The sequence below is a fragment of the Crassostrea angulata genome, unplaced genomic scaffold, assembly GCF_025612915.1.
Source record: "Crassostrea angulata isolate pt1a10 unplaced genomic scaffold, ASM2561291v2 HiC_scaffold_65, whole genome shotgun sequence".
Classification (NCBI taxonomy): Eukaryota; Metazoa; Mollusca; class Bivalvia; order Ostreida; family Ostreidae; genus Magallana; species Magallana angulata.
Window position 1 is genome coordinate 33,690 of NW_026441620.1, and position 27,964 is coordinate 61,653.

The 27,964-nt window shown below is 32.5% G+C and overlaps 1 protein-coding gene and 1 pseudogene across 1 annotated transcript; both read left to right on the plus strand.

Moving 5' to 3' along the window:
- The first annotated feature begins 1,883 nt into the window (after nt 1-1,883).
- LOC128168879 (cell death abnormality protein 1-like) lies at nt 1,884-20,151 on the plus strand. The gene is made up of 13 exons (XM_052835028.1): nt 1,884-1,899; nt 7,213-7,509; nt 9,020-9,148; nt 10,088-10,225; nt 10,435-10,566; nt 12,705-12,869; nt 13,008-13,146; nt 14,669-14,823; nt 14,907-15,066; nt 16,319-16,488; nt 17,513-17,740; nt 19,050-19,144; nt 19,914-20,151. The coding sequence occupies exons 1-13, from the start codon at nt 1,884-1,886 to the stop codon at nt 20,061-20,063; spliced, it is 1,974 nt and encodes a 657-aa protein (XP_052690988.1). The 3' UTR covers nt 20,064-20,151.
- Nucleotides 20,152-20,519: 368 nt separating this feature from the next.
- LOC128168880 (multiple epidermal growth factor-like domains protein 6) overlaps nt 20,520-27,964 on the plus strand; it is a 35,676-nt pseudogene continuing 28,231 nt past the window's right edge.

Consider the following 27,964-nt stretch of genomic DNA (forward strand, 5'->3'; position numbering starts at 1 on the left):
AATCATCAAAAGAGACATTTTCTTTTCTATGATGTTTCACAAAATATGTCTCCTTTTCTAGATATATTACGTCTAAGTTTAAGTACTTTGGCCCCTAAAAATCCCTAATTACGTCATAAATGGGCGTGGCAATAATTTTACCTGATAGATATTGTTAGGATCAACAACTTTGCTTCTATAATCCATTACAAAATCTTTTTCGTTTTTCAGTTATTTGTAATAGAATTTACGAGTGTCTTGGCCCCTAATTTAAGGGGTCAGCCCCGTTTTCTTGATTTTTTTTTAAAAGGTCTTACGAATACTAACATTTTTTGTTCTTTCACCTATCAAACATTTTTGCTCATTTTTGAGATACAAATGGTTGAATATTTTAGGGGCCAGCCCTCTAGATCCTTAATGGGGACAGAAATTCGTGTTTTGATAAGTGGAGTCGATTTAAATCATAAATTCAATCATTTTCTCTTCTATGATGTCTAACAAAATATGCCTACTTTTCTAGATATATTACGTCAAAGTTTAAGTACTTTGGCCCCAAAAAATCCCAAATTACGTAAAAAATGGGCGTGGCAGTTATTTTTTCTAAAAGATATTGGTACGATCAACAACTTTGCTTCGATAGTGCATTACAAAATCTTTATCGTTTTTAAGTTATTTGTAATAGACTTTAAGAGTGCCTTGGCCCCTAATTTAAGGGGCCAGCCCCTTTTTCTTGATTTTGTTAGAAATAAATTTTGATTCTCTACCACCTTTGTTATATATGTTTTAACAAAATATCAACTGATAAAAGGATATAAATCAAAACGTGTGAAAATTTCAAATGAAAATTCGTACCCAATTTTCGTGCCCAGGCGAGCTCGTGCAACAGGCATTAAACAACTACATGCTGCACAACTTCAAACTATAGTCTATCCTGAAAATTTCATATTCATATCTCTTATGGTTTCCGAGTTTATAGCTGCACAAAATGAGTTGTCAAAAATTACAAAATGGCCGACAATTTGGTACCGGAAGTGACTACGACAAAATTAAGAAAAATGAAGTTTAGTGTGAAAAAATGGTTAAGATCGGTCGAAAAGATTTCGAGAAATTTCGTGCACAAAATTTGGGGGAAAAAATAATAATAACTAGATACGATCTCGTTACGAGTAACGAGTAGGTCTTCCGTCCGATTTGTTTTTTATTTTAAATGATACCATGAAATATCGATACAATTTCAAAATTAACACCCCCACCCAACAAAAATAAGGCAATAAATACAAATTCCTAATAACGTCAAATATGGGCCTGATGATGACTTTTTCAAACCGATAATGTACAGTAGTGTTCAACAACTTTGATTCTATAATGCATAACAAAATATTTATCGTTTTCAAGTTATTTGTAATAGATTTTACGAGTCTCTTGGTCCCTAATTAAATGGGCCAGAAAATGTACGAAAACTATAAGGTCTTCCGTTGGAAACGGAAGACCTTAACAAGAATAGGGAAAAAGAAACAAAGCAATAACAATAAGGTATTCCGTTGAAAACGGAAGACCTTAATAATAACAAAGAAGAAAGGTGAACAAGAAACAATAGATTAATAGAGTTCAGCGGAAGACCCTAATAATGAAAGACTGTTTTTTGCTTAAATCTCACTGGAAGAGTGTTTTTCAACTTGTACTACAGTCCAACAACCCCTTTATGTTGAATATTTTAGTTAAAAATCAAAAAAAAAAAATGGAGAGAAAGAAATAGAAAGAAGAAATCTTGGCTCCGGCGAGGCCTTTGCAGGTGTCGAAACATGGCTGACGCGAAATAATTCCCGAATTTCTCTTTGAATTTGGGGGGTTTCCGCCCGGGACAGGAGCTGAATTTTTGTATGAGATGAAAAACAACGTGTGAGATGTCTTACTACTCAGGTTCGGTAACAGTGCGACGACATTTGAAATATTGATGCGTGTTTGTGTCTGGAGGGGGGTGAAATGACCCGAGCTTGATTTTGGCGTAAATAAATCGAAAGTAGAATTTTGAGGTGGGGATCTCGGATTCGGTTAACAACAATAATTATTAGGGGAAGTAAAGTCCTAAAACAATGACTGATGCATTTTGCACATGTATTTTAGTGTTGAGATTTTTTTTTGTGTCGTTTACTACTATGTTCGACTGTTTTATTTCAACATGATTGATAAAATCTTAATAAATGTAGAAATAACGAAATCAGTAACACGTAAATATATTCGGTAAAAATTTGCTGACAGTAACTTCTACAGTTCTAGCATTCATAAGTAGTTCACACGCTATCGTAGATACAGACTAAATGGAAAACAAGAAATATACATGCAACAGGAATAATACGCGGCTGCTTACATCCCTTGTACTGTGTAAATTTTAAGTACCCGTACAGGCTATACTCGCCGGTTGATCTCAGCAATTTCTTCTTAATTGTTCAATCCGCTCCATATTTGGCAGACAATAAGAATGGGGTCCGAGGTACATTTACACAAAATTTCATTAGGACTGAGTGAAGGGACCGGGAGTTAGAATTTTTTCTACAGTACATATCAAGCACGCCAATCGAAACTTAAATGCCCTAAAAATCATAACTCTCTTAAAAATAAACAAATTGGTCTAGTAATCTAGAATGGTACTAGGTTGAAAATAAAGGTTCAAGATGAAAGATCCAGTAAAATCAGGCCAGAAAAACAAAATGATTTTGTGAATAGGAAACGGGGGGGGGGGGGGGGGGGGGGTCGGTGCGTGTATTGTGTAAATTCTATTTTCGCGTATAGGCAATAAGCACCGTTTGATCTCAGCAATTTCTTCTTAATTGTTCAATCCGCTGCATATTTGACAGACAATAAGAATGGGGTCCGTGGTTTATTTTCATGAATTTTAATTAGGATTGAGTGAAGGGTTCGGGAGTGAGAATTTTTTTCTACAGTACATGTCAAACTCGAAAATTGAAACTCAAATGCCAAAAATTCATTACTTTGTTAATAATGAACGAATCAGTCTTGTAATTAGTACAGTAATCTAGAATGGTACTAATTTGAAATTGAAGGTCAAAGATCAAGGATCAAGTAAAATCAGGCCAGAAAAACTAAATGATTTGATGAATGGAGGGAAGGGGGTGGTCGTTCGGTGACTTCTATATTAAACGGAGAATATTAAATTCTAAATATGACATATTACACAATTTCTAAATAAAATACATATGTTAGAACAATGTATAAGCGTTGTTTTAGAGAGTTAACTATTTATATTTTTCAATTTGTTAACTTTATTTCAGTATGAATACATAGCTATGGATCTCAATACGCAAATACGGGGAAAAGTGTCATAATTGTAACTTCTTTTACAAACTAAAAACGGAAAAACAGAATCCATCATTTTAAAGATAAAAAATCGGATCTAAGCACAAAAGGAGGGGAAAAAAATCGGCACTCGGGGCTCGAACCTTTGTCGCCTGGGCCATGTCCACGACTCTATCGACTGAGCTACTCGAACTCTCGCTTCAGAACTTTGACGCTTAATTTCTCGAGAGTGCCTTGATCGATTTTTAAACAAATTACATGAATTGGTAAGAGGGTCACTATAAAGTGTAAAAATTTCCAAAAAAAATATTAAAAAATGAAAAAGTCGAAAAATTCGATTTTTCAAATTTCCTTCTGGTGACGACCGGAAGTGATGGCTGGCATTTCTTTGACCGAGGTGCACCAGAAAAACGGTAGATCTATCATCGCTGAAAATTTCAGCCCTGTATCTTTTCTCGTTTTTGAGAAACCTGACAGAAAAATTGACTTTTTAAAATCGTTAACGGACGATAACTTCCGACCGGAAATGTATTTTCAAAAATTGACAAAAACCTATCAGCTTTAGATAAAAAAATATTTGAGCGAAATCGACTGAGCCGTCCCCGAGAAATCGTCTGCACAAAATAGGTAAGAAAAAAAAAAGAATAGTAACTAGATCTCGTTACGAGTAACGAGTAGGTCTTCCGTCCGATTTTGTTTTATGTGATAAATTGAAATATCTATACTCTCTGCCAAATCTGAGATCCTGGTGAAACTAGGTTTTTTGTCTCGAGACCGGAAACGGACGAACGGAAGTGATTAATGAAAAAAATAAAAGCTAGGTTTTTTTTGTACATTTGCCTAGTGTACATCACTGTTTATTATCCTAGATGAAACGCCAAAGACAATCAGTTAAACTTGTTAAAAACATGAATTGTATGAAATCTTTTCGTGAGTACCGGAAGTGACGGTTGACAAAAGAAACCCGTTAAACACATCTTCAATCAATTGTCTATCATTCATTAATGTTCGTGTCTCAATCACGTACAGTGACTAAAATCTTGTGGGTGTCAAATTTGTAGAAAGGATAGGTACCTGAGATATTTGATATAACTCACCGGAAGTAGAATATGGTTATTCAACATATATAAAATTTCAAGAATATGTTTGCTTATTTAACTTATATAAATTCGTGTAATGATATACCGGTATTCATTCCATGTAATAAAAAAATAAGGAAAAAATATTTTCAAGTGCTTCCGGTGACGACCAGAAGTGACGACGATTCAAACAAAATAATGTAAGCATGGATACATACTTAGGGCTATCATCCCATAAAGTTTGGTTGTTCAAGTGATCACCGTTTTTTAGATCTCGTGAAGTCATTGTGTTTTTGTCTCTTGACAGGAAACGAACAAACGGAAATGCTCAGTGAAAATAAAAACTTAGTATTTTTTTAACATTAGATACTTGTACTTTATTGTTTATTAATTGAACTAAAATTGTCAAAGAAAAAGAGTTAAATTTTCAAACAGCTTGATTTGTTTTAACCCTTCCGGTGAGGACCGGAAGTGACGGTTGACAAAATGAAAGCGATTAAACGCATTTTCTATCGAATGTCTATTATCTATTTAAGTTTCCTGTATTGATCACTTGACTTTCTGAGATTTCGTGGGTGAAACATTTATTTAAAAAACGCTTTCTGAGATATTTGAGATATCTCACCGGAAGTCGAGTTTTTTGTTTTTATTTAACATCGGATACATCACGTATGTAAGGATTATTACTTATATTTCAATTCTATATGAAACAAATTAAATGCAAAATTAAAAAAAAAAATTAAAGTTATTATTAATATTATGACGAACAAAACAAAATAGTCTCAAGACATCTACAACTATATTTTATAATCCTACAAAGTATGAATGCTCAAGTCCTTACCTTTTTTCAGATCTCAATGTCACAAGCTTTTTGTCGCAAGACAGGAAACGGACGACAGGAAATGAACTTTGAAAAAATTAAAAATTAGATACTTGGGATATAATTTATTTCTATCACTCCTAAAAATTTCAAAAAAATCTATCAGGCAATCTCTGAGAAATCGTGTGTACAAAGAAGGGGAACAAAAATCGTACCCAATTTTCGAGCCATAGTGAGCTCTTAAGAACGGCGCCAATGGCGTAAAACAAAAAAAATAGGCACAACTTCTGACTATGATCTACCTCTCCTGAAAATTTCATATTCATATCTCTGATAGTTTTCGAGATGAAGTGTGCACAAAATTGGTCGAAAAAGTGACAAAATCAGCAATAAATCGGTACCGGAAGTGACGATGGCAAAAATATTAAAAACAAAATAAATTCAGATCACTTTCTACAATCTTTGAAAAAAATTGTGTAAAGCGGTTGGATAGTTTCCAAGAAATTGCGTGCACAAAATTTGTGGAAAAAAAATAATAAGAAACTGTACGAAAACTATAAGGTCTTCAGTTGGAAACGGAAGACCTAATAACAAAGAAGAAAAGTGAAAAAGAAACAAAACCTGAAGACGGAAGACCTTAATAATAATAGGGAAAAAGAAACCGAACGAAAACAATAAGGTCTTCCGTTGGAAACGGAAGACCTTAATAATACGACCTTGTTACGAGTACAGGTAGGTCTTCCGTCCGATTTTTTTTTTTTATTAATCTAAATGATACTATGAAAAGTTGATACGACATGAAAATTAACACCCCCCCCCCCCCAAATTTTAAGATAATAAATAAAAATCCCTAATTACGTCAAACATGGGCCTGTCGATGACTTTTTCAAACAGATATTGTAGCGATCAACAATTTTTATTCTAGAATGCATAACAACATATTTATCGTTTAGAAGTTATTCGTGATAGTCTTTACGAGTTTCTTGGTCCCTAAATAAAAGAGGCCAGCCCGCTTTTCTTGATTTTGTTGGATAGAACTTTTGATTCTCTACTACTTTTGTTCTATATGTCTTAACAAAATATCAACCGATAAAAAGATACTGATCAAAACGTATGAAAATTTTGATTCAAAATATGTACCCCATTTTCGTGCCTAATCGAGCTCCAAGGAATAGCGCCACTGGTGCAAAACAACTGTATAGTGCACAACTTTAAACCATGGTCTACCTATCCTGAAAAATTCAAAGTCATATATGTAATAGTTTCTGAGATCACCTCTGCACAAAATTGGTCGTAAAAAATTACAAAATCTACCGTAAATTTTGACCGGAAGTGACAACGACAAAAAATTCAGAAACATATAAAATTCAGATAATGTCCCATCATCTGTGAAAAAAATTGTTGAGATCGGTTGAGTAGTTTTCGAAAAATCGCGTGCACAACATTTGGGGAAAAAATTATAATTAACAGTACGAAAAAAATAAAGTCTTCCGTTGGAAACGGAAGACCTTAAAAAGAAACCGAACGAAAAAAATAAGGTCTTCCGTTGGCAACGGAAGACCTTAATTATAATAAGAAATCTTACGAAAACTATAAGGTCTTCCGTTGGAAACGGAAGATCTTCATTATTTAAAACACAAACTTCAATCTCCTATGTAATTTCGGATCTTTGAAGGTTATCATTGAAAAATTCGTTTTACGAATAAACGGTGTGTTATACATGTAGAACTTTTTCTACAATAAATGTTGAGCATATATAAAAAAATCACTTTAACGGAAAGAAATAAATGCTAAGGCGATCGAAAAGACATGAATATATTGACGATGCAAATATCAAAGACTAAATACATGCAAACGTTTTGTTTAATCCACTGCTTATCCTTTTTTTACTACCTACACACAACTCCAAAAGAATCCCATTACAATAATATTTTTTTAGTTTTATTTACAGATCGTGCTTTATCCTTTTTTTTAAATAACGACTCCTAATAGCAATAAGGATATTGTTCAATCAACCAGCTTCTTTCATCAGTTCATCTTTGATCGTGATTCCTTTTGTAGACTTTTATACTGGTGTATCAAATTACTTCCTTGGATTCTCGGTGTACGTCTCCAACACAACAGACAGACTACAGGGAACACTGTGTTACAAAGACGATAACTTTACAGCACTCACCATACCTGCTGTCTTCACCACCACCTGTCCTGTACATGGACAGTACGTTATCTACTACAACGAGAGACGACCAGGAGTTACCTACCCTAGAGGGTACTCTACAGATGTTAACAGTAACCTCTGTGAAGTGGAGGTGTATGGTGAGTGTTCCTTATTCCTTGAATTCAACCTTGAATACTTATGTTGTGGGTGTACATATTTAAGAAATAAACAACGTTATTAAGTGAACATGGCGTTATGAATAGCAATTGCTCTGTTGGCATATTCCATGATGCGCGCTAGCGCATCATGGAAAATATGCCAGCAGAGCAGTTGCTATTCATAACTCCATGTTCTCTAAATTATCGTTGTTTATTACTTATATTTGCATTTCACCACTCACAAAAACCCTGTATTAGCCTAGACCTTGACATTTAGCTATTGCATCAAAAATAAACATTCTGACTGTAATGTATCTTTTTTTTTTCACATAGATTTGTTAACAGAATCAATGATATGTTATAAAAGTCATTCCTTTAAAATGGTATTATAAAACATCATTTTTAATTAAATATATCAATTTTATGGAGTTGGAGAAAAACACATGATGAATTGTATAGTGGTTTAAATCTTTAACGTCATGGAAAAGTAAATGACGTCACACCTGTATGATGTCATAGTATACAGACAGAGCAATTGCGATTATAGAGAAATAATCGCAGCTCCTCCGTATGGACTTACAGTGGGGAAGAGCAATGGATATGCAAATATTTCAATATAATATCAATGCTGTTTTGGAGCAGCAATACTGCGTCCAGTGACACTTGCGTTGTAATGATAAGAGTCTAAGATTACGTCTAATATGAGGGCGTATTTAAACTCACTTGTATTTTGCAATAGAATGCAGGATTGTTGTAGTACTGATACGAACACATGCATGCGCTTTTATCAAATCCCCTGTATCATCAGTAGTTAAGAAACCAATCAACATGACTTGCATTTGATAAACCAAGAGTTGCGCCCTCTTGTTCCCGCTTAAGACACAAATGGAAGCATAATGCGCTAGTGTGTGATACAAGAGGCCAGCTTCGCTGATGTCGTTCTTTAAAGATGAGTCTAAGATCCCTAAAAAGGAGTAGTTACACAGGAAACCAGTAATCAGGTGCAGCACGCGCGGTCCAATGAGGAGCCACATTCAGGGACATAAAAACGTTGGCATAGACGAGCTGATGATTGTCGGAGAATGGTAATATGTTTGTCACGTCAGACAATTGAAAAAAACCGAAAAACAGCCATTAGACGGCGCTGAATATAATACAAGATTATGAAGTCATTACTCATAGGATTTAGAGTCGAGTGAAATGGAAAGTTTAAAATATCAAAGACAATGGGGGGGGGGGGGAGATACGTTGCAGACATAAATCTTATATATGAACTAATATTCAAAATAGTTGGGGAATAGTTTTTTACCCCATCTTTTTTTTTAAAAACAAAAACTGGTAATCATTTGTGTAGTGATACTTTATCACTGTACATTGTCAAAAGTGATTTTGATGTACCTGAGATAATATTTAGCGGCATGATATATATACTCTTTTAATTAAATGTTTTTAAAATGAATAAGAAACCATTACAATTGTTTTAAGTGCTGGTTGTTTTTACTCTTTATAGGATGTCCTGGAGGGTTTTACGGGCCGAACTGTTCTAACGCCTGTCCAGATACCAATTGCTACTGTCACTTAGAAACGGGCACTTGTCAGGGCTGCAAGCCTGGGTATCAAGGTTTTCTGTGTAAATCAGGTAATGCATGTTCAGTTGCACAGTTTTAAACATTTGGACTATACATGGATACTACAGTTTGGTCTCAGTGTAACTGATTTACAATGTGTACGGTTGTTTATATTGCGTTAATTTTACCTGTTACGGAAAAACTTCATCTTTTTATAGATAAACGAACACCACCATTACTGAAAACCAAGCTATGCCAGACTGTATATGTTCCTATGATTTATATCCTAACGCCACCAATGGACTAGTGACGTTTCTTTCTGTGCAACGATTTACTGTTCATTGGATAAAAAAAAATTAACAATATTGATACTTAACGATCATTTCTTTTTCCAAGCGCAGGTCTCTAAATATATTTGTTACTAATTTTTAATGTTAGGACAATAACAAAACCTGTGACTTTCAAAAACTCCGACATAGAAACAAAACTGATTTGTACGGGAAGATGATTAAAAAATACAATACCTTCAAATCAAACAAACTGATAATGTATAAAACAAACAGGCACAAAACAAGAAGAGAAAAATGAAGTTAATTGACAATTTAAGGCGATATAACAGCTATTATAGCTATTTTGATATAACATGTATTTTAGATAACAAAATATTCATAGGGATAATGTGCGCCTAGTATCTTAAGTTTTAGTATTTTTTGTAATAAAAAAACAAGATCTGTCGCCAACGCTTTTGATTAATGACAAAAAAACGAGCTTACAACAACCTTTTTGTGTTATCATTCAGAACGGAAATTTTAAGACGTTATCCTGTGTTATAGTATTTTTTTTGGGGGGGGGTATTTGTTTACTATTAAGTTAACACCATGCAAGTATACATTTTTAAGATTTTTCTAGGAAAAGTGTTTAGTGATGTTGGTTTGCATACATTTTAAGTTACTCTTCCATAATATTGATCAACTTATAATGTGGAAGTAAACATTGCATTTTTCCAATAGTGTGTGGTCGAGGACTATATGGTGCTGAGTGTCATCAAGAATGTGGACACTGCAGTGACTTAAGTCAGTGCTCTCACACTAATGGGTCATGTTTAACGGGATGCGAAATTGGTTATGACGGGGAAACATGTAAAGCATGTGAGTGGAAATTTAATATATTTTAAGAAAGAACAAAACAACAACTTTTACTTACATTTTAGTTGACGAAATGGCAAGCAACCATTTTACATGTATCTAGCTTTTGATTCATACTTTATGTATTATCTTTAGCTTGCCCTTACGAATTCTTTGGACAGGAATGTGGTGACAGATGTAATCATAATTTATACGTTATCTATTACTTTCAGCTTGCCGACACGGATTCTTTGGACCAGACTGTGTTCACGAATGTAACGACACGTGTAATGGTTGTAACAGATTCGATGGTTCTTGTGATACTGGGTGTAACCCCGGATGGCACGGATATGAGTGTCAGGATGGTATATTTGTTATTTGTCAAAAATGCATTCTGTATACCTGCATACAATGTCCTTTTTAGCTCATTCACCTTTGTCGACTGAAAGCGGATTTATTAAATGGTGAAGTAGAAAACGAAACGGCAAAAATTCTGAAGCGGTCTTTAACAAATTATTTTGTAAAGATTAAAAAAAATATCAAATAACCTTTTTCCCCCAGTTTTAGATTTAGGAACATAACCATTAAAATAGTATTTGCTTTAAAGAAAAAGAGCATAAATGACAGACAGGAGTTTTCTGAGCTAGTAGTGTAGCAGCGATTATCCGAATGCTGTGCTATGAGTTGCACGGCCTTATCGCACACTTCAGGCGGAATATTATACCTGGATATCGTTGAATTACCTCTTGATGTGTGGGGGCACAGGGGCCAAGCCCGTTTAAACATTAATTTCAATGTAACCATAAATGAAGAAAGGGGTCGAACTCTTACCCAGATAAAAAACTACCATCTCCCTTCAAAAGCCTAATAAATCAATTAATTTTTAAAACACTTGCAATATGCATGTATTTTGCATTTACCGGTCCAGGGCTCACGATGGGATTTTGCCTATGACAGCAGCAGTATTGCAACAAGTCGAAAAACATTCGCACTAATCTTTTAAAATCTTACATCAAACGCAAGCTTTGATGTAAGATGTCGGAGTAAAAATAAACTGGTGACCCCTCTCTTTATTTATGGTTACATTGAAATAAATGTTGAAACGGGCTTCGCCCCTGTGTGTGGGGGTACTTCGGAAGAAACCTTCTTTCCAACATGTCTCACAAACGCGTCCGGAATCAATGTTTCGGTCGCAGGCGTCGCAGTTGCTAAAAGCTAGCCCTGCCGAAAAAAGTGTTCCTTCTGCGTGAGGTTCACAGCCCGCCCGACTTGCCCCTGGAATTGTTGAATGGCCTTGAAGGAATTAACCCTACAGGAAATTCATCTATGGGCTTAAAAAATGAGACATCTTGCCAGTTATTTCACAATCAAGCAACACACTGAAAATGGAGGTAAACGCACGCGACGTACCGAGAAATCTTGCACTGAGGGAGAGTTTCAATTAAACATGGGCATTTAGGTCTGTCTAGCACCGACGTTGAATTCTCCTTTGATAAAGTTCAATTGTACTTCATTTTTCTGCAAAAAGTCGTTACGTAGGAACATGTCATCTTAGTGAAGGGCAACATACACTAGATTATTGAGCTGGGATTCCCTGATTTCGATTAACACACCCCAAGGGCATCTACGACCATGGTTGTTCCGCCTCTGACGAGGTTAACATCTATTTTAGAGTACGCATGTAGGTTAAAGCAAGTCCGAGTTGAATAATTGTCGATATTATGATCAATTTAAATTTTTTTTTTATTAATAAAATCAGTGCTGACTATTGATATCAAGTGAACGCGTTCGCCATGATGTTATTTTTCTACTTTGGAATCGAGTCGATCTTTAACGCCATGGTATCACGTGACAGTTAAAATTAGATAGCCTTTTTACCTTCACAAAAAATCAGAAAGTGTTGCACTACCCCGAAGTTCATTTGCATGTATGATACAATAATTTGATCGGCGATTAGTTCATGATTATTAATATTACTGCTAGAATCCTATTGTTAATCGCATAAAATAAATACATAAAGGTAGTGTCATTATTTTCGGAACCCCCCTCGACTTCTTCATTTTCGTTTAAAATACTATGTATTTTTTTTTACATCAGCAAAACACAGGGTTCTAACAGCACTTTCAATTAGTTTAGGTCGTATGCTTTTGATATATGCCAAATTTAATTTTCATAATATTCGGGGTAGTATTACAATTTTGCATATTTGTATACACTGACAGAGAAAAGGCCGATCACGCCACGAAAATGTATGCCTGCTTACCTTATAACACTTGCTAATGAAACAAAATACCCATACCTGTATTATCCTGATTATATCCAAACTGACGTTCATCTAAATCTTGTGTATCAGTATGAAATAAGTCTTAAACCAGTTGTGCTACAGTTTTAGCATATATATATATATATATATATATATATATATATATATATATATATATATATATATATATATATATATATATATATATATATATACATTCAAATATCGTTTTAATTGTAGAAAAAGATTGTGCAAACTGGACATTCGGCTCAAGTTGTGACAACTGCGCTTGTGTACGGTTAAACACCGAGTTCTGCGATAAAAACAACGGAACCTGCCACTGTAAACAAGGTTTCACTGGAGAAGCGTGTCACTGTGAAGACAACGGGCAACCCTGTCCACACTGTAAGCATGTGTTAATATGTCAGTTAATATTTCATTAATATAATGTTATTTATTAATATATAAATTATATTATTATTATTATTATTATTAATATAGTATTTAATTGTCTCATATTTGTCTTATTGTCTGATTTTTTAGATATTCGGTTGGTAAATGGAAATACTACATCGATGGGAAGAATTGAAGTGGTCACAAATGGTGTCTGGTCAACTATCTGTGACAGTAAATGGGACAATTATGATGCTACTGTCGTCTGCAAGCAACTTGGACTTGGGAAGTAAGCACTGTACAGTTATTACTAACATCAATACTTTAGTGACCCAAGATTCATATTGTTCATGTGATCAATAATGCTCATCTTTGATTCAAGTTTTGAGATAGCATAAAAAATATGTATCTGAAATTATTGATGGTAGTAGAGGTTTTCATTTATTTACTTATCTTTTGATTGGACCCGATACTCCATGTGAAAATCAGTGTACACGTAAATCAACTGATAATCTATATATATATATATATATATATATATATATATATATATATATATATATATATATATATATAAAATTTGAAAAACGAAAGACAACACAGAGTAAAACGTTAGCGCTTTCATTCAATCTTCAGACGTTTTTAAAATAACAATTACGTTACTTGGTGACGTCTACAATACAATGACGTCATAGTTAAAGTTAACGTAGTAGAGGGATATTTCCGCGTAATCTATAGGGTAATTCAATGAAATATATACACAATACATAAAAAAGTTAAATTATAGCAGTCTGTTGAGGCAAGGTTTTAAAGTTTGAATAAAATGTTTTTCTTTTTCTCTTATTTCCGTTGCACTCTCTGTAAAAAGTTTATAAAATGGAAACACTTTAAATTGCCCGCCTCCGCATACATCGATGTGCTCGCTGAGTTTTATTTTCCGGTACTCTGGGTCTTTAATTTGCTGTTTATGCACCCGGATTCTTGTTCTTAATGTTGTCCCAGTTTCGCCGATATAAAATTTGTTGCAACCATCACATATAATGGTATATATTAAATTTTTGGAATGACATGACATGTCCGAATTTACATAAATATAGCGAACTGATTTTGAGTCCCGTAGAAGTTAATAATAACGAAATGTAACACTTTCATATCGAATTTCTTTCAGTTTAATAAAGTTTTCACAACTATTTAACAAAGTACTTTGAATTAATTTATTTTCATATAAATTTTTCGACTCACAATCCGATCATTATAGGTATCAAAGAAATATATTGTTATTCAAAGCCTCAATTAGTAAAAATTATAGTCTGGTTAAAGAAAACATGTATATAGTGAATTCGCTATAACCAAGTTTTACTGTGTATGTGTATATGTAACGTAATTGTTATTTTAAAAACGTCTGAAGATTGAATGAAAGCGCTAACATTGTACTCTGTGTTGTCTTTCATTTTTCAAATTATATATATATATATATATATATATATATATATATATATATATATATATATATATATATATATATATATATATATATATATATATGTAGATAAATAAAGCCTTGGTACAGCAAAAATACTTAAATAAATAAAACAGAATGCGACAGTCCAAATTAAATAAATTGTTTACTGAAAGCGCTAACAGTAAACAATTTATTTAATTTGGACTGTCGCATTCTGTTTTATTTATTTAAGTATATATATATATATATATATATATATATGTGTGTGTGTGTGTGTGTGTGTGTGTGTGTGTGTGTGTGGGTGTGTGTGTGTGTTATTGTTTGTGAAATTGATATAATTTTTTCAAAGGTATGGTATTGCTGTCTCAGATGCTGAATTTGGAAAAGGTGTCGGTCCAAACTACATAAGTAAAGTAAATTGCGTAGGAGATGAAACAGATTTACTCACTTGCCCTTTCGAAAAGTTATCGTGTAGTCATGAAAACGATGCAGGGGTTAAATGTGGTAGGTTTTTTTTGGGTATGATGTATTTCTTTAAAGAACAAATATAAGATATATACTAAAAAACATAAGTCTTCATTTTACAGTCAACAAATCAAGTAACATTCGATTGGTAGACGGTTCAGACGAAACAGAGGGTCGATTGGAAGTGAAGTTAAATGGACGTGGATCATGGGGTACAGTTTGTGATAATGGATTTGATGAAAGCGATGCAAAAGTCGCTTGTAAAGAGCTTGGATTACCCACGTAAGAATCTACACATAAATGATTTACACTCTGCATACATAGGAATGTATTCATAATGTAATAATTGTTGGGTCTGGAGAAACTACAAAAAACTGTGTCTACTTATATAAGAAGCTACGAGTCTAATTCGTGTCTTATTACATGTTTGTATGAATTAACACAGCATGTGTCTTATAACGCTACAATGTTCAAAACCCGTGCTTTTTCTCGTAAGAATTTTCACGCACTTATTTCTACTATTGAGAAGGCATTCAAGTGGACATCAATGGCGTATGATTGTTTAGAAATGTGTAAAATCTAATGATAATATATACATCTGTTGATTAATATCTCTGCTGTTCAAAAATCCGATAAGCATTTTAAATCTATATACTAACGAATCAAACAAACGGATATAACCATGTTTATCCGTAAAATTAATATGGACCAAACACCGTAATATGCCACCTCCCCCCAAAAAACCGATAACCTAATAAATATGGACCTTTAATACAATACACACATGCGCTTTTCGATATTTACGTTGGGTTGATTCTTGCCTTCAATGTTTGTTTCTATACTCATAACACCAAGTATGAGGACAGTTAAACAAAGTTAAAGGTTTTGAAAATTAATTTGAAGTCATTTTTTACACTCCAGTTTTAATTTTTTATGGAGTATTTTTTGTCTTAAAATATAATTCCAGGGTTTAAACTTTAGTAAGATAAACGCAAGCAACGCAGAAATATAGTTTCCTCTTACATGTATCCCCCCCCCCTCCCCAATCATTTGTATATGTGTATGGGTAGTCAATAAGAACATTTGGTAAAATCGGATTCAAAGAATTCCCATAAATTATTTGTTACATGTATTTTATTTACTTGTAAGTTTTCTAGTATCCTATTCAATGTTTTTTTTATATAACGTCAGTTACTCTTACGATATTAATTATCTTACGAATTAAAATGAACATCCTTATAAAAAAAGTCAATTGTTTACAGTAAAATCTTTTCGATGGTTTTTCCAAGTCATTATACTACCAGAAAAGTTAATTGCTTTGATATCTAAACACTTTTTAAAGACTGTGCTCAAATCTTTCACAAAAAAGTGAAAACTAGTCATTTTCTGAACTTGGATTTCATAGATATTATGCTAGGTCACCTGAGCTAAAGGCTGAAGTAAACTGTTCTGATCAAAATTTGTTCATTGTTTGCAAAGTTTTTCGAAAGCTTGAAAAACTTATATAAATAGTAAGCTTACACACCTTTTATAGAAGAGAAATTGCAGTAAAAGCCGGCGCATATTTCGGACGAGGAATTGGACCGATTCTTATGAGTAACCTTAGATGTAGTGGAACTGAACCGTCAATCCATGTATGTAGTAAAACAGAACATCCGGGTGGTTGCATTCATTCTCAGGATGTGGGCATTGTTTGTTCAAACGGTATTTTCATCTTTAATTTAGTTACGATTACATACTTGTGCATGTTTTTGTTTAATAAAGCAATTGAATTTTAATCAGCTGATTCCAAATAGTGCTGATTTCATTTTAAAAGCTTTTTGCAAATCAATGTAGCGAAAACAATCACACAAGAATAGGAAAACCTCTTTTTGAATGATTCAAATTATTTCCTATTCTATAAATACTTATGGTGGCATTTTTTACCGTTGATAAATTTTAGGTAAAAATACTTATCAAATATATTTAACAGATGGTATAGTAGTGATTTTTTTTATATCCATACGATAGATATAACCAAAATAAACCCTTTATATTACTTAAAAGTTTAAATTTACATTCTTCTGTGTTTTTTTTTTCATTTAATTATGTAATATTTTAATGCATCTAAATGCAACAACCTTATCACTGCGAACATGTATCAATTTACATGTAATTCTTATAAGTAGTTCTTAAACATTGATTTCTATGCTATTGGTTTAAAAATATATTTTATTCATTTTGTTAAAGCACCATTTTCTACAATTAACAATAAAAATGATTTTATTATTTAAAACAAAAATTTAAAGATTCAATTTTCATGGATTATATTTTCATTCTCATCTCAACAGTCTATTTGTTAACACGTGTAAATCGGTTCTAGAAAACAGCTGTTCTCGCTGTTACTAATTTACTCCCTCCGTGATCAGTAATTTATACCGATTTATTTTAATAAAAATAGTTGATTTCATCAATAAGGGAATGTAAATATAAGCATTAATTGTATTTTTCGACGTCGTGGAGTCAATAACTACCGTCAGGTTTGCAGACAAATTATCACAACGCGCTAAAACGCGTTATTTAATTGGTATGTTCACCTGACGGCAGTTAGTGACACGTCAATGTCAACAATAAATCATTTAATGCTATTATATATTTCAGTTGCTCTTTGAACGACGTTATATAAACTCTAAAAATACAAGAGTTTATTTTACTTAAACAAGATAATCATATAAACATTATCTTCTAGACTGTTCGTCTTTCAAATTTGGAGACCAGTGTGAAAGAAGTTGTGTTTGCGATAAAAGTAAGTCTTTGTCATGCGATAAGGACACAGGAGACTGCATATGCAAGCCTGGATGGACAGGTGTAAGGTGCACGTGCGGGGGAGGATCTAAATGTGGAAAAAACTCGTATTGTGATGGTGACGACTGTTTGTGTATTGACGGGCTCTTCACGACAGCCTCTAACTGCTCTGGTAGAATGTTGCATTTATTTCAATTTAAATTTCAAAATCACCGGCTGGTTGATAAATTCCAAAGGACTTTGAATTTAAATATTATATTTTGGGCTATTTTAAACCATATTTTTAAGTGAAAACTTCGATAGAATATTTGTTTGTTTTTATTGTATCTGGACACAAAGCTTTTTTAACATATTAAGGAGAATAATATTGTCTAAAATGACCGCGATTATTCATTCTTCTTACGTTTAGTTTTTATTATTAAAGAAATAAATTGCAAGTTAAAATGTTCAGCGGGATATGAACGTGGATGGTCACGTGAGAAAATCTTGTTTGCTTTATGAATAGACATCTTTTATATAATCGTTTGGTTAGTTTTTAAAGTCTTACATATACATTTGAATGTTGTTATCATTGCTGTCATTCTAACTGGTACTCGGTAAAAAAAAAAAAAAGGTAAAAAGGTAAATCGAAAAACAAAGTATTTTGCTCAATTTTGCTTTGGGGGCAAAATCGCGTTAGTTATATAAAGAAACTGTGAGTTATGCTTAGAGTTCTAACAAATTCTCTAAAATTGGACAAAGCACGTCAAACATTGTTTTTAAAGTTTTAAAATACATTTTTGAGTGTTTTAGTGGTGTATTAATACCATTTGGTTATAACTGTACGCTGGCTTTTAAGAAGATGGACTTTTAAGATGAAAATATATCCTTAATTTCGTAATCATACCAAATTTGAGATGTTCAAAATAAATGATAATTTTAAAAGTTATGATATTTAGAGTGACATTTTATTCAATTTAGGCCTATAAACAATTTAAACAATCAATAGATTTTTAATGCAAAAAAGGGTTTTTGATCATAGATATTTTTTTTAGTAATCGACGTTTTGTTTTATTTGTACGCTCATCGATGTGTATGCCAGACCATTTAAAATGGTATTACAATTCCAGAAATTAAAACTTATCCATTTATCTTATTTTAGGAAAAATGTTTTAAGAAAAACATGAATGTAACTTTTTATGTATCTTTCGACTATTTATATTCCGGGATGAATTACTATATTTAGTACAAATAAAAACAATTTTTTTACAAATACAATCGATAGTATTTTATAGGCGGGGTATTAATAAACATATTAGAAGTCTACTAACACTTTACTTATCTTAAGCCCAACGTCATTAAAAGAGCCATATTTTGTATACGTACGCATGTATAGCCTCCGAAAACGGAGTCTAAAATGCTTGCAAAAATAAACTTATCTCGACTCTTTTTTTCTGTGTCAAATAGACTGGGTATTGTTATATGTTGTGTATTTTTTTCAGATGAAGTATTCGTTTTGTTCTCCTGTTCATTTGAAACCGACATTGATACATGTTCTATAAATAATTATGGTGCCATGAAATGGAAAAGAAATAGTGTATGTTTGTTATTAACATACTGTTTTCCTTTTATGTGTTTTTGCAATCAAAAAAAATTATACGCGTGTCAATTAATTTATTTTTATTTGTCTCAAAAATTGAAGAAACATATACTCTTCTCAACGACTATTTTTGTAACTTTCTATCTATGATAAACAGAGTTATAATAATTTACCGCATTTTCTTGCATATGAACTGTCATAACATTGTAATAATTCAGGGGTTTAAAATTATATTATTCTTCTTAAAAATTGTAATTTTATGAGTGCATTATAATATTTATTTTAACATGATCATATATTTTGAAACACAATATTATCATACAGAAATTGACATATTGTAGCATTTTACGACTTTGCAATGGCTATTGTAATATAATCATATGACTCGGTTCTTGTCTCCCAGGAAAGATATTTTATTATTTTACTGTATAAAACTATGTTCGTGTACAAATTAGTATATTAAAAAATATAAATACCACGATTTTAACATCAGTCACGTGTTCACTGACTTTTCTTGCCTTGATATATAAAGATAGCTTAATTATACTATTTTGAAATAAATTTATTATGTTAGAAACGCACAAACCTACATACAAAAAAAACCTAATTACATAAATCAACATTTGCTTTGTCAAGACAGAAATCGGAAATCGATTTTATATAATTTATGAGTATTAACAGTAAAAATCATAATTGTTTTGTCTTCACAAAAATAAATCTAATCGTTATATACGAAATAAGGAAATAACAGATCAACATTTTTCAGGGGGGTACACCAAGTGATGATACAGGACCACATACAGCCAAAGAAGGTATCCACTATGTATATACAGAAGCCACAAGCAAGTCGGAAGGGGATGAAGGCGTGATGGAAATATCTCTTACGAGCCTAAATCTGAGCAAGTACCGACATTGAGCTTGAGAAATTGCTTACCCGTAATGGAATCATAGTCTTTGCACTTTAATCATATTAAATTCTGTTTGCTAGTAATATTGCTATATCATTTTTTCAATCACCATGAAATTAATATAAATTCAATGAAGTCAATCATTGAGTTGACTCACCTAAGGCCAAAGGGACCTTCCTGGAAAAAGCATTATGTGTACCAATGACGGTACAAATTTGATAACGAAACTAACCAATGTATTTCTTCCAATGATGTATGTAATGAAACTATATGATATGATATAGTGATGTATGAAGAGAAAAAAATCTATGTCAAATTGTTAATTTTTACTTTCGAAAAACAAGAATTTAGTATAGTTTTAACATTGCTAATGAAATCAATATTTATGTTTTTTTATGCATTTGTGTAATCTGTTTTAATTATTATTTAATAAAGATTCTTGACCACAATTTTAGCAACACACACCTGCTTTCAATTCTATTTTCACATGAGAGGAAGAAATATGGGAGATTTAGATGTCATTATTGAAGAAAAACCTGGATCAGAAATCATTCGATGGTCAAAAACAGGACATATAAACTCAAACTGGAATCGCGGTTACATATCACTTCCGCCTGATTCTCAGAAGGTAAAATGCAGGTCGTCGAACCTAGATACACATGTCCCCCTAGTTAAAAGTATTTGAAATCTTTAATTTGATTAAGGTTCTGAAACTCGATTCGAAAAAAAACTTAAGTTATGTATCAAGCATAATATTAGAATCATATACCTCCTCAAAATAACAATGCTTTTCATAAAACTCAAAAGTCACATCATTGAAAAAGCATGTACTATCTATGAAAGCAAATCAAAATGAAATATGAAAAAAATGTCTCTCCAGATAAAAATAATAGGAACAAGGGGTGACAATTTTCGATCGGACATCGCTATGGATGATTTCAAAATTTTCCAAGAACATTGTAGTAAGTATCAACTTTGCTATGCTGAGGTGTTGACACAGTGAGCGCGTAATGTCGCTTATCAAAATTATTTAAAATTTATTTTGGTTAACCTTCACTTCCAGGTTGTGAACCATGGAAATATGGACTATTATGCGAAAAATCATGTGACTGCAAAAGAGTAAGTTCTGAGAGCTGTGATAGTAAAAGTGGATCATGTGTATGCCAATCAGGCTGGAGTGGAAAAACATGTAACTGTCGAATGTTGCTAGACAATTGTCATTCAGTGTACTCCTACTGTCATGCTGATCGGTGTTTGTGTAAAGATGGAATTTATAGTAATGGTGTTACCTGTTCAGGTTTGTATTTAAAAGCATGGGGACGTAAAAAATAAAAACAAAGAGATTCAATATCATAAATGTGAATACTTAAGATATGTAGGCAAAGATATATGTAAAGAGACTTTATAAATACATTTGTAAAATTTAGTTGTTCTGATGTTCTTTTTTCTACGTATTCATTCAAAATTAATAATGTCATATTTATGTTCAGTTAACTTATTGATCTTCCATAAATTCCATAATTAAACTGTGCACGCAGTTTAAATTGTTCGATATACAAATGTGTACCATATTTGAATTTAAAAAGGCTTGATTCTGATACGATTTTGCAGGATTAAATGACATTACATATCATTGTGGTTTCGATATGGAAGACAGTTTAGAACTATGTAATATAGAACTAGGACCGATGTATTGGGAAACCAAAGAGGTATATTGATATCTGTTATCCTTATATCATGGTACACGTTATAATATTTTCTGTTTTCGATGAAAAATCATATTTTGCCTTGATTTTCATTATACATGTATTAGATATGGGTCTGCATATGTTTTATCTGCTTAAGAAACGTTTACAGCCTAGATTAAGCATGAATAATTCTTTGTTAATTTTAAACTGCAGAGCATTTTATTCACAAATGAATATCTCTCTTAATTAGCCTACTAGAACTGATTATTGCTGTCAAATTTTTTGTTTTGTGTTAACTTTCTTGTTTTATGTTTTTTGGCTCGAAACATGCTTGATTAATCTGACAAATTTATATTTAAAATATCAGCTGCAAATTTTATTTTAAAGATTATTTTCAAGTTTTTATTAAGTCACCTGAGTCACTCAGGTGACCTATTGCTATCGGTTTTCGTCTGTCGTTGTTCGTCGTGTGTCGAATGTCGTTCGTTAACAGCATTACATTTTGACCTCTTGAAAACTACAAAACTACATTTGTTACCATTTTTTAAAACATGCCTTAGAGAGTAAAATAAAATAAATCATCTTTTGGGTCTCTTGGGGCAAAAAAATGAATACAATGTAATGATTTTTAAGAGGCATTTTACCAAATAATCGGATTTTTTCTAACCAAAAGTCAAATTATTGTGAATTGTCTCGTACAGTTATTCTGTGTACATAATTTAGAACTGTAGACATCGGTTAGGTGTAAAAAGTACTTGTTATTTAGTCCCTTTATCTTAATTTTAGTTAAACAATCTGTGTAACAAGACAATAAACTTAAGCTTTTTATTCCTTGCCATCGTATAGTTTTTACAACTTGGTGATCTGAAAAGTACCTTTTTCCGAGATTTCCAGTAATTTGATGTGTATTTGCTGCACCGCCTTGAAGTCAAAATAGAATGAACCGTCGTAATTAGATGATATCCCTTGGTAAATTTATCACATCTGTATTTCAACTCGATCACTTGTGAAGTCACAATAAATATAAAAATGAACATTTATAATTTGATTTTTTTTTTATCATAAACTGTAAGTTAAGTTTTTTATTTCTCTGAGTTAATGCCCGTATCGGGTACTCCGACCATCGATTTGTTTATCCACGGTTGTAAACAAATATATCAAATGTTTTTGAAAATGTTATTTTGTTTAATTATTTGATGGGGTTTTTTCAATGTTTTTGAAAATTTTCAGCCTAATTTTTCACTTAAAATGGAAAGCATTCGAGTTGTCTCAATAATTTCCGAACAACCTTTGCATGTTTTATATCATGAAATATACTTTAATTTCCTGTGTAATGTATGCCTGCTAGCAAATTAAATGAAACTGAATATTACATTTCATGGAGCATGCAATGCCTGCAGGTCTTTTTTTTTGGTTGACCAAAAGCTTACAATTTTAGGCCCCTGAAGCTAAAGTGTAAATAATGCCAGATTTTCCTGAGCCTTGTCTCCTCCCCCTCCCCAATGTTTGGACTGTTGATTGATGTTTGCAAACGCGAAATGAAAATGGGGCACTTGTTGGAGGAGTCGTGCCTTATTGTTTAAATTCAAAATTAAAGCTTACAAGAAACTCTCAGCGAGGTCAATCTAAGGGCCATGGTTTTCAGGTGGACGCCAAGGCCTATAGGCCTCTTCGATACGTTTTAACTGACACATCATTTTGAGCTCAAAAGTTTTTTTATGAATTGAGTAACATTATATTCAGAGGTTCTGTTTTATGCAATAACATTAAATAATACACATACTTCACAATTCTTTTACCAATTGTTTTGAATAAATATAATTTTTATTTACATAAAAGGATGTTGATGAATCCTTAGACGACGGGTACCATCTTGATAACAACCGCTTTCTGATGACCAAAGTCTCGATCTATTCTCCTGAAAGTTTCTTTTTGTTTTCTGTCAACAATGTAAGCGTAGGTGAGTAATCAGTAAATATTTTTATATAAACTTTTTTGCATAACAATGTACAACAATCTTTTAAGGAAGGAGTCTTCTCGTAATCAAACATACTTCTTATAATAAGAATTTCATGACATTTTGACACAGTCAAACGGATCATATTTACAAATGATTCTATCAGTTCAATCGAATTTGACCATTTTGTTTTCGCATAAAGGTCAGGTCAAGGTCACTACCTTTTTCCTTAACTTAAAGGATGATAAAAATAAGTTTATCTCTTTGTAGTTCTGTAGACATTTGTTTACGATTTGAAGATTCTATTCTTCAATTGATTCATAGAATATCAGAATGCTTATTAGCTTATACTACTAAATTGGAATACATATTTATACTAAAATTGATATTGATTAGCCCGCATTTCCCCTAATTTTCTAAAATTTTGAAGAAATTTTGATTATTTTTTTATGTTTTCAATAACAAAATATTTCTGATTTTTATGTATAATGAAGACTTTATAAAAAGATATAAATAGACAGAAAAACTAATATATTGACCATTTAATAAGAGAGAAAACTGATTTTAGTGATTTTTTCACAAAATTCCATGTATAGAATGGGCGCTTTAAAAAGCTTATAAAAATGTAATTTGATAGGCAAATCATAATTTTAAAATATATTCTGAAACCCACGTATCATATCATTAGTTCCTATTAGTAAAAAAAAAATCCAATATTAATGTAATTGTTTTTATAATGTTAAAACAGACTCATTAATCTGCAGCAATTCTGAATTGCGAAACGTGATATTTTCCTACGCCAATGTTACGCCAAAAATATAGTCCTTATTAGATTCTAAAGAATGATTACTTTTTCTATGCCAAGTTGTATGATAATAAAACAGAAAGAAAAATATACTATTTCAATTTACTTTCATCATCCATTAATGAACATTTAATCAAATTTACGTTTGACAAGTCAAAAACCAGAAAAGACTCCTTCCTTAAATGAAAATGCAATGCGTGTTTTTAGACCGAGAGAGCTGTTTACAGGCGAAATACTTTATCAACTATGAAGAAGAGCAAATGTTAAGAATTCAGGTAGTAAAAGACAACAACCTTATGGATAACAGATTGTTCCAAGGGAAGGGGTGGTCAACAGCACGTGTTCCTCTGAACGCTTCGTTCAATATGAAGGTACATTAATATAAATGTGGTACAAATATTCATGAATACAAATCTTTGTACAATTAACAAAATCACTAATTAACTGATTAAAAAGTTACATAACACGATTGTAATATGTTTTTCTTTTATTGAAAACCCAAAATGGAATAGAAAAAATGTTTATTGAAGTAATTGTGTTAAACAGTCAGTTCATACTAACAACTCTGATTTACTGAATAGACTTATTACTATTTTTGAGATGGTTGACGACAGTTTGTTATTGTCATTTTTTTTTTTTTCATTTTAACATTTTGGTGAAGTAAAATAAGATAATTTTGTCAAAGACCAACCCCACACCAAATTTAGTTTGTATCAAAATGTTCTTCATCTGAGCATCTTTGCATCAGAAAAATTAAATACTTTTTACATCCTTACCCGTTCAAACAAAAATAAAATCGCTGTTTTAAAAATAATTTGCTATGGATTTTTTGTAGATTTATTTCATTGGATATTCGAGCAGGAGTTCTCCTATAATGATAGACGACATTATCATTACAGCTAAATCTTGTGGTAACTATTAGTAAAATTCCATTTTCTTTTAATGCTCAATTGCCAACACTATTTAGGGCAAATTTTGTTTGCGCTACAGTTGGCTGCAGTCCATGGTACTACGGAGCTAATTGTGAAAAAATGGTAAAGTGTAATCGTGACAACACGGATTCGTTTGGTGACAAAGGGGAGTGTCACTGCAAGGATAATTGGTTTGGGGACAGGTGCGGCTTCCAAAAAAGATAACGACGCTTGTTTTAGAGATGGAGAGATATGCAGAAACGGACAATGTACATGTAAAGACGGTTACACAAGAACGGGAACAGGTTGCAGAGGTAAGTACTGTTTCTATATTTTTACAAGGAATAGACAATTGTAAATGAAATAAATGTATTATAAAACGTGTGATATGTGTTTTTTTTAACTGTTTCATCTTTTTTAATTAAATCTTTATTCTCGGGTAGCAAAGGACAGTTTCGGTTTAAGTACCCCTCAATATTTTTAATTGTAAAATTTAAAGTTTCTGTACTTTAAGGATTATGAGTGTTGCTAAAATTCATGAAATGATTTTTAATGATTATCATTAATTAGAGGGGTTTCTCGTGTTGAAATTGATATGTAATATGTAGGCCCCATATGTTAGTTACATGAGAATCAGAAATAAAATGCGAAACCTGCGGCTATGACTGTTGTGTTGACTTTACACAGTGAAATTGCAAGTTACAGACGGTAGGTAAAATAACACGAAAAGTAGGTGGACGGGACATTGTAAACTGTGATAGTGCAACATGCACGCGGTACGGAAGGTCCACCCTCTGCAGGGAATTAACTGGGGGAGATCTAAAAAGCTGAAAAATCATGAAAAATAAGCAAAATATGAAAGGGTCAAAATCTCATAAAACCCAGTATGTAGAGAATTTTACAGGTTTTGACTAGTAATTTCCTTCAGAAATTGGTGATTGGTCTGATAAAGAGTGAATTAAAGGTATTTTTGCTGAATGGGAACTGATGAAATTCTAGTCACAGAGTTCCGAAGACATGCATCCCTTGGCTACGCGGCTATGTTAAGGCTGCCCGATTAATTTCACAGCGATATGTAAAAGTCACTTGTCTGTACTTCATAAGATATGACGTCATAGTTAACTTTGACGTCACGATCTGCATTCCTTTCGATCGTTCTTAGGGAATGCATCGTAACGTAATAAGTGATATTCATTGTGCATAATAAAACCGCTTCATTCCTTTACATAGACACTGTTGTAAATACTAGTGATATTAAATTCAATATCACTGATATGGAGTATAAAAAAATCAACAGTTTTAAAGCTTCGTAATAGGTAAATAACTATTCATAAACTAATGGTTTTGAGACTACCCCTGCTACGTGTAATCTAATGAATGGTGATATGTATGTGCATATAAAAAACCTACCGATTGACCCGATTTTGTGTAAATCGAGCCTAAAAGGTAAAAATGTGCCTAATTTCGATGGCGGTGCGAAATGTTTTGACAATATTTCAAATAAACGAAATATTTATATGAACCCCCAGCAAGAACTGCAAAATACATTACTTATCGAAGGATTTTTCATAAAAATATTTTTGATTTAATGTCATTATTCACTTGTACCGATGCGATTTTTATAGATTATTTACCGTGTTAGAATACACCCGTCACGTGCTTAAGAAAAATATATGACGTCACTAAAATACATCAAATATAGTGTTGGATGCCACTGTTAACTTATGTAATAAAAGTTTAAAGAAACTCACTCGGTTAAAGCATTTTCCGATAATTAAAATAGTATCATTTTTCGATATATATTTAGCTTCGGACAGCCTTAACATAGCCGCGTACAATGAATTGTATCAAAAAAACTATCCCCTGCCACCTCAACGTGATTATGAGTATTGTTCTTTAAAGCTGAACACTACTAAAATAAGGCATTGTTAGCCAAATTTCCCCTTCATCACTGCAATCCCTATCCCTTGTCGCAGACATCTAGACAGTTTAAAGTACTTCACTCTACATGTACATCTGAAGATGTAAGGTGTAGAGTCTTACCACAAAAGAGGCATCACCTCTGTGGACGTACGGTCTTGCGTAGCCGCGTTAATCGCGGTTAAATTATCAAATTTGATACGCTTCTGCCAAGCCAGGGGGAACGCAAACTAAAATAAACAGGTACAGACATCATTTACAAACAGAAGATTTACATAAAAAGGAATTAATGCACGAAATATCTCAGACCCACAGAAGCAGGAATACAACACGTCGACCACTAGTATCTGATGTACAATCGGTAATGAAATTGAAGGGGTTGAATACCTGTAAGGCAGTGTCTATTTATGAGCGTTGCTCAGCTGCTTTAAAATACGCCCGAATAAGTTGATTGACATTAGATTGTAGTCAAATATGTAGTGTATGGTTTGTTTTTATTTAGATGTTGATGAATGTAAATATCTCTGCAAAAGTCAAGCACAGCAGTGTACAAATACTGATGGATCGTATACATGCGTGTGTAAAAATGGCGCTCGTGGAGATGGAAACATATGTTCAGGTATGCATG